The sequence below is a fragment of the Octodon degus genome, unplaced genomic scaffold, assembly GCF_000260255.1.
Source record: "Octodon degus isolate 3935 unplaced genomic scaffold, OctDeg1.0 scaffold00268, whole genome shotgun sequence".
In the NCBI taxonomy this organism is placed as follows: domain Eukaryota; kingdom Metazoa; phylum Chordata; class Mammalia; order Rodentia; family Octodontidae; genus Octodon; species Octodon degus.
In genome coordinates this window covers 1,577,415-1,584,846 of record NW_004524844.1, presented here as the reverse complement: position 1 = coordinate 1,584,846, position 7,432 = coordinate 1,577,415, and the positions used below count along the sequence as shown (strand labels likewise).

At 52.6% G+C, this 7,432-nt stretch overlaps 1 protein-coding gene across 1 annotated transcript in view; it reads left to right on the top strand.

Annotated features, from left to right (window-relative positions):
* Ppfia3 (PTPRF interacting protein alpha 3) overlaps positions 1–7,432 on the top strand; it is a 22,915-nt gene that overhangs the window by 9,458 nt on the left and 6,025 nt on the right. The window contains exons 10-20 of the mRNA XM_023706675.1: positions 619–702; positions 844–975; positions 1,315–1,377; positions 1,501–1,580; positions 1,754–1,898; positions 2,388–2,575; positions 4,254–4,476; positions 5,674–5,837; positions 5,952–6,079; positions 6,603–6,696; positions 7,245–7,326. Coding sequence (XP_023562443.1) covers positions 619–702; positions 844–975; positions 1,315–1,377; positions 1,501–1,580; positions 1,754–1,898; positions 2,388–2,575; positions 4,254–4,476; positions 5,674–5,837; positions 5,952–6,079; positions 6,603–6,696; positions 7,245–7,326 — 1,383 coding nt within the window. The remainder of the gene's footprint in view (positions 1–618; positions 703–843; positions 976–1,314; positions 1,378–1,500; positions 1,581–1,753; positions 1,899–2,387; positions 2,576–4,253; positions 4,477–5,673; positions 5,838–5,951; positions 6,080–6,602; positions 6,697–7,244; positions 7,327–7,432) is intronic.

The following is a 7,432-nucleotide window of genomic DNA, read 5'->3' as shown; positions in this document are numbered from 1 at the left end:
TGCTTTGCTAAGCTTGTTCTAAGTAGGTGCTTTAGACCACTAAGCCATCTCACCAGCCCCCAGTTAGTTTTAAAGATGGGGGACTTTGTGATCTAGTTTGACCTGAAAGGATGAGTAGCCTAGAGCCAGGTGTGGTGTACCCCTGTAATCCCTCCACCCTGGGAGGCTGAGTCAGGAGGAGTCCAATTTTGAGCCAAGGCTGCTCAACTTCACAAGCTCTTGTCTCATGTCTGCATCTTGTGCTATGAATAACTGCTACGAAGACAACAATATGCAATGTATTAATTATTGTTACTGTTCTACTAACCTGTTTTGAAACTGTCTCATTGGTATTTGTTTCTCAATAAAATTAATTTTAAAAAATAGAGGAAGAGAAAAAGACAAATAAATTAAAGAGTTGAGGATGTAGCTCAGTGCAGATACCCTGGAGTTCAATCCTCAATATGGGAGTGGGGAATGGCTTGCAACCTGAGGTGGGTGGAACAGATCTTGAGAAAATTAAATGGACCGTAGAGTGGGCGGAGCTTGGATAGCAGGGGAGGAGCCTGGAGCCCAGTGGGTGGGGCCTTGCACCTGCTCAGTGAGGCATAGTCAAAGGCCGGGCGTTTTGTCTGCTAGGCTGAGGAACGTCACGGGAATTTTGAAGAGCGGCTTCGGCAGCTGGAGGCCCAGTTGGAGGAGAAGAACCAGGAGCTGCAGCGGGTGAGCTGAATGAGGACGGCCGGGATGGAGTTTAGGACTGGGGTGGGGCTTAGACGTGCGGGAGGGGCTCCGCGCCGAGGCGGCAGGACGAAGGCAGGGCCCGCACTTGCACCCCCGAAGACACTGCTTTTCTTTGCGCAGGCGCGGCAGCGGGAAAAGATGAACGATGACCACAACAAGAGGCTGTCGGAGACAGTTGACAAGCTGCTGAGCGAGTCCAATGAGCGGCTGCAATTGCACCTCAAGGAGCGCATGGGGGCGCTGGAGGAAAAGGTGTGCAGATCCTTTATCTTGAGATCTACCTAAACTCAAGCTTCTGCATTCTCCTCATCTAAACATCCAAGAGCTGATTTCTTGGGGCGTCCATATCCTGAGCCCTTTGCTTTTTCCAAAACCCCAAACTGCATGGAACCTTAAACCCTGAATCCTTGGATATCTCAAAGACATGTAATCCCATGCTCCCAGGATTCGCTCCCCAATCCTCCCATCTCTGCAACTCACTCTGTGTCCCCACTCCTCTAGCGCTCCCACCCCACTGTGCACTGGTGGCCGCAGTGACCGCCGGGACACAGCTCCTTCTGGCCTCCCTCTCACTTCCACCCTTCTCCGCAGAACTCGCTGAGTGAGGAGATTGCCAACATGAAGAAGCTGCAGGACGAGCTGCTGCTGAACAAGGTGGGGCCTGGGAGGTGGGGGAGGTGGCAGCGGCTGCTGAGGTTGGGATCAGCCAGGGTGGAAGAGGTCATCTTGCGCAGGGCAGTTTCTGACCCGGTGTTACGCTTTTAATCCCTTCTGCAGGAGCAGCTCTTAGCTGAGATGGAGCGGATGCAGATGGAAATCGACCAACTTCGAGGAAGGCCACCTTCTTCCTACTCCAGGTGACACAGCTCCAGGTCCCCTCTGGTCAAGCTCATCTTTTCTGATCCCTATTCACTGTCTTCCATAGACTCCACGTATCCCTCTTATTTTTGACCTTAGATTGACCTGGCCCTGTGACCTTTGACCTCTGTTTCCTTTCTCTGACCCTTGACTGCCCTCCCTATGCCCACAGGTCTCTCCCTGGCAGTGCCCTGGAGCTCCGTTACTCTCAGGCACCCACGTTACCTTCTGGTGCCCCCCTGGACCCTTATGGGGCTGGCAGTAGCCGGGCAGGCAAGAGGGGCCGCTGGTCGGGGGTCAAAGACGAGCCCTCCAAGGTCAGCATCCGCCCCTGGGCTCTGGACTGAGCAGTGCTTGGGCGGGCAGCAGTGGGGAATGGTGGCCTCTCAGGGTTCAGAGAGGAACAGGGTTGAGAGCCAGGGTTTACTGTACTCATTCCTCCCCTCTCTTCCCTCTTCTACTCTCCTGCAATTCCATTATTCCCATCCACCTGCTGCTCCACCATGTGAACATCCTGGTGCACGGTGAGCACCTCAGAGTAATGGGGAGGAGAGGGCAGAATGGCAGAGTGGGTGGGGCCAGGTGAAGAAGGAAGTGGGCTGGGGTCAAGGAAATAGGTGCTGGGGAGGGCAAAGTCATGCCTGTGGGAATGGCTTGGAGAGTGGGGGGTGGTTGAGAAACCATTATGCAAATGAGCTCTGCGGGAGACAACGGGGCAGGTGGACAAAGTTAGGATTGGTGAGTGAAGACCCTGTGCCAGCCAGAGCCCTGACCTACCTTGCGTCCTTCTGTCCCCACACAGACAGGACTGGGAACGCTCCACACCTGCTGGGTCCATGCCACCCCCATTCCCTGGGGAGCTGGATGGCTCAGATGAGGAAGAGGCAGAAGGGATGTTTGGCGCTGAGCTGCTGTCGCCAAGCGGGCAGGCTGATGTGCAGACGCTGGCCATCATGCTCCAAGAGCAGCTGGAGGCCATCAACAAGGAGATCAAGTGAGCCCTGGCACAGCCCTGTCCTGCCCTGCCTGACCCCACAGCTGGGCCAGGGGCCCCCTCCCCTTATCTTCAAAGAATTCTGTCAGCGTAGCACTCCCTGCGGTGTCCAGGAATCCCCTGTGATCCATCCAGAAGTCTCAGGCAGGCCTCACTTTCCAGGCACATCACAGACTGCATCCCCAAATACCAGTGTTGGGTTGGGGTGCGCTCAGTGGTGGAGTACTTGCTGGGCAAGCACGAAGCCTTGGGTTCCATCCCCAGTACCACAAAAGCAAAATATGTTTTGATTTTTTTTTTTCTGGAACCAGGGATTGAACTCAGGCCTTTGCGCTTGCCAGGGAAGCATTTATTCCACTGAGCCATCTCCCCGGCCCTCACAAAAGCAAAATAAACACTCAATACATCAAGATCTTCACTGGGGAGATGGCACAGTAGAATAAGCACTTGCCTGGCAAGCACAAGGGCCTGCGTTCAATCCCCGGTCCGCCAAAAAAAAAAAAAAAAAAAAAAAAAAGATCTTCAGTACACCAAGGATTTCATGGCTTCACATAACCAGGACCCAGAATCTCCCAAGGAACCTCAGGATCTCAGTACAACAAGGTCCCCGTGCAGAAGCATCAAGAATCTCATACTATGTACCAAATGTATATTAAAAAAAGACCAAACCTCACATATCACATTAATGAAGAACCTCAACTCTATACACAAATAATTCTTACCTAAATAGAACAGAAGCTTTTCTTTTTCTTTTCTTTTTTTTTTTTTTTTTTTTGGTATTAGAAATTGAACTCAGGACCTCGTGTTTACGAGGCAGGTATTGTGCCCCTGACCTGTATCCTCAGCAAACCCTCCTTTTATTTTATTTATTTATTTAGTACAGGGTCTCACTGCGTAGGGGGATAGAACCTCAGCTGCTGCGCTCTGCCTAAGCAGGCGCTTTAGTCTGCTAAGCTACCTGGCAAGCCCTCTCCTTGTATTAAGAATCCTCTATGGATGGCTATCCTAGTTTTGCAGAAATTACTTTCTTGCAGTTCTCCTATTACAACACACGGGCCTCCAGCAAGCAGACCCACATGACCACAACCTTCAGTTCAAATTCTGATTTCCTGACTCATGCAGTGAATGACATTTTCAGTTTGACCTCAAGAGTGCCTAGTCTCACCCTGATCTTTTTTTGTGGAACTGGGGATTGAACTCAGGCCCTTGTGCTTGCCAGGGAAGCGCTTATTCTGCTGAGCTGTCTCCCTAGCCTTACCCTGATCTTCTTATAGCCTTGCTCTTGCAGCTTCTTGGAGCATTCTCACCCTCTCTACATTTTTTTTTTCTTTTTTTTTTTTAGAAGCAGAGTGTCCCTCTGCCGTTTACGCTGACCTAGAACTATCTAGCCCGGGCTGATTTTGAACTTGCAGCCATTCGGCTTCAGCATGCCGAGTTCTGGGGTTACAGGCATCGTGCGCCGGGTGGAACATTTTCTCTTGCCCATGGTTGTCTTTTTATGATTTTACAGAACTACTTACTTGGTTATGCTCAGGACCAGCCTGATGTAGCTCTCACGCTTCTGTGATTTCCTGAGACCACCACGATGGTTTGGCTTCCTTCCCCCCTCCGCAGAGTTCCCCTTAAACTCCGCGCCTTCCACTCACCCTCACCTGGTCTCTCGTGTTTTCCTCCCCAGGCTAATCCAAGAGGAGAAGGAGACGACAGAACAGAGGGCGGAGGAGCTGGAGAGCCGAGTGTCCAGCTCCGGCCTGGACTCCCTGGGCCGCTACCGCAGCAGCTGCTCCCTGCCCCCCTCCCTCACCACCTCGACCCTCGCCAGCCCCTCCCCGCCCAGCTCCGGCCATTCCACTCCCCGCCTGGCTCCGCCCAGCCCTGCCCGAGAGGGCACCGACAAAGCCGTGAGTGCTCCCCACCTGCGCAGCGGAGCGGGCCAGGGAGAGGTCAGAAGCAGGGGTTCCCAACAGGCCGCAGCGGCAGCTCCCCACAGGCGTGGTTAGCTTTCCCGAAAGTTCCAACTCAGAGGGCAAAGGGAGGTTGAGACCCTGGTTTCCAGGTGCACAGCCGTTCTACTTTTCCCGGTCTCCTGCCTCTAGGTTCTTTATTATTATTATTGTTATTATTATTATTATTATATTTTTATTTATTTTTTCCCAGTACTGGGGATTGAACTCAGGACCTTGTGCTTGCCAGGCAAGTGCTTATTCTACTGAGCTATCTTTTCTGGCCCCACCTGCCTCTAGGTTCTACATAGGATTTTTTTTTTTTTCTTTTTTGAGATGGGGATCTTGTATATTGCCCCGCCTAGTGCTAATCTTGAATTCATGAACTTGAACCAGCTTCCTGCCTCAGCCTCCTGAGTAACTGGACAAGACTGTGTTATCATGTCCAGCTATGTAGGATTTTTTTTAAATGCTACTTTAACAAAACATACACCTCAGAACTATGATCAGAGCCTCAAAATTGAATTTAGAGAGAGGTAAAGCAATATTATTATTATTATTATTATTATTATTATTATTGCGGAACCAGGGATTGAACTCAGACCCTCACGCTTGCCAGAGAAGCACTTATTCCACTGAGCCATCTCCCTGGCCCCAAGCCTGGCTTTTCTGATTGGGGGATCTATAACGCATTACCTTTGAGGCCCAGCATATCTCACTCCTGATCCCAAAAGCTAAAACTACTATAAATGTGAGCTTGTCAAGTATCCTGGAATCTGCAGTCTATGACTTTATGGCCCCCTCTTAAACTACACTGCCTTCTCCCCAGTTTCTCTTCCTCCTCCTCCCCTTCTTTCTCTTCCTCTTCTTCTTCTTCCTTCTCTTCCTCCTCCTCCTCCTCCTCCTCCTCTCCTCCCCTCCCCCTCCTTGAGATGAGTTTTCACAGGGTGGCCTCCAAATCCTGACAGTCCTCTTGACTCTGAGTGCCACACCACAGCTGTGAGCCACCACATCTGGCTTGATCTAAGCTACTTTCAGATAAAGTGCCCCAAACCACAGCCATCTCAGATACCCTTTGTAGACACCCCTGTCATTAGGGAGCCCCCAGTACAACCCCTCTGGCTTAATCCGGCATCTATATTTCTCTACCTCCAGAATCACGTCCCCAAGGAGGAAGTTGGGGCCCCGAGAGGGGAGGGCCCAGCCATCCCAGGAGACACCCCACCACCCACTCCTCGCTCTGCCCGGCTTGAGAGAATGACCCAGGCCTTGGCGTTGCAGGCAGGGTCTCTGGAGGACGGGGGACCCTCGCGGGGAAGGTCAGGGGGTGCAAAGGGCTGGGAATGCGTGGGAGCTTGCTTGGAAGGAGGGTGACTTGGGAGGACAGGGGCACCCCAGAAGGATTCTGCCCTTATTCTCTCCTGCTCATCCAGCGAGGGTACCCCAGATTCCCTGCACAAAGCCCCCAAAAAGAAGAGCATCAAGTCATCCATAGGCCGCCTCTTCGGCAAGAAGGAGAAGGGGCGGATGGGACCCCCAGGCCGGGACAGCTCTTCCCTAGGTGAGTGCTCTAATGGACGCTCCGCTCTCTGGGCCCCGACTCCCATCTTTTCTGTCAGTGTTTGTGCGCACACGTGTTCACTCATTTAGTCATTCATTTAGCACGAGGACCAGCAGGACTTTCTCAGTAGACAGAGGAGGAAGGAGACAATAGAGCACTCGGGGGCCTGCCTGGGTGGGCAAATGAATTGCTTTTCTCTTATTCTTAAGTGTGCAGTACTCTGAATTGAGCCCAGGGCCCTCATGACAAGCTCTATCCCCTGTTCTTTTTGTTTTTAATTTTTATTTTGAGACAGCGTCTTGCTAAATTGCCCAGGTTAGGCTCCAACTTGTGATCCTCCTGCTTATTTTGGAGATGTCTCCAGTTCCTTGCCATGAAGTGACACTGGTCCCTGTCTGGCTTTATCTTACTCTCCCTGTGACCAAACTGACACCTCTCTGAGGGCCTGTGCCTCTGGGTGTCCTCCCCACCCCTGCCTGAAGTTCCTGAGATGTACCCAAGTTTGTCCCCTGCCTGTCCCCAGCTGGAACACCTTCTGAGGAGACGCTGGCAACCGACCCTCTGGGGCTCGCCAAGCTCACGGGCCCTGGAGACAAGGACCGGAGGAACAAGCGGAAGTGAGTGTGTATCTGTGTGTGTGCGGTGGGTGTGTGCATGTGTATGTGTGTGCAGGGTGATGGTGGTGGTGGGAACAGGTAAGACCAAAATGAGGCCAGAACTGGGTGTCTACGGCTATGAACTTGGTTGCAGGGAAACGCCTGGAGTTTTTCGTCTCTTTCCTCTTCCTTTTTGTGGTACTGAGGCTTGAACCCAGGGCCTTCACTTTGAGCTACATCCCCAGCCCCTTTTTATTTTTTGAGAATGGGTCTCTCTGAGCCACAAAATTGCCCAGGCTGGGTTTAAACTAGCCAGCCTACTGCCTCAGCCTCCCAGCGCCCTGGGATTACAGAAGTGTGCCACCACACCTGGCTTATTTTGTTCTGTTGCCCGGGGTGAGGGAGCTGGATTTACATGACTCACTCGTAACTGTGACCTCCTGCCATACTTGGCACTTTCATAGGCAGTATTTTCACGCATGCGAATGTGTGTCCGCCTGTGTGCGTGGAGATGGGCTCTGTCCGAAGGGCTGGGGGCTCTGCCTGATGCTCCTTTCCCTCCTCCTCAGGCACGAACTCCTGGAAGAAGCCTGTCGCCAGGGCCTGCCTTTCGCCGCTTGGGACGGGCCCACCGTGGTTTCCTGGCTGGAGGTACGCGGCTGAGCCCTGCTCCCCGGCCCAGGGCGGTACGGCGGGGCGGGGCGAGACCGCAGACTTCCGGTCAGTGAAACAGTCTCTCTCTCTCTCTCTCTCTCTC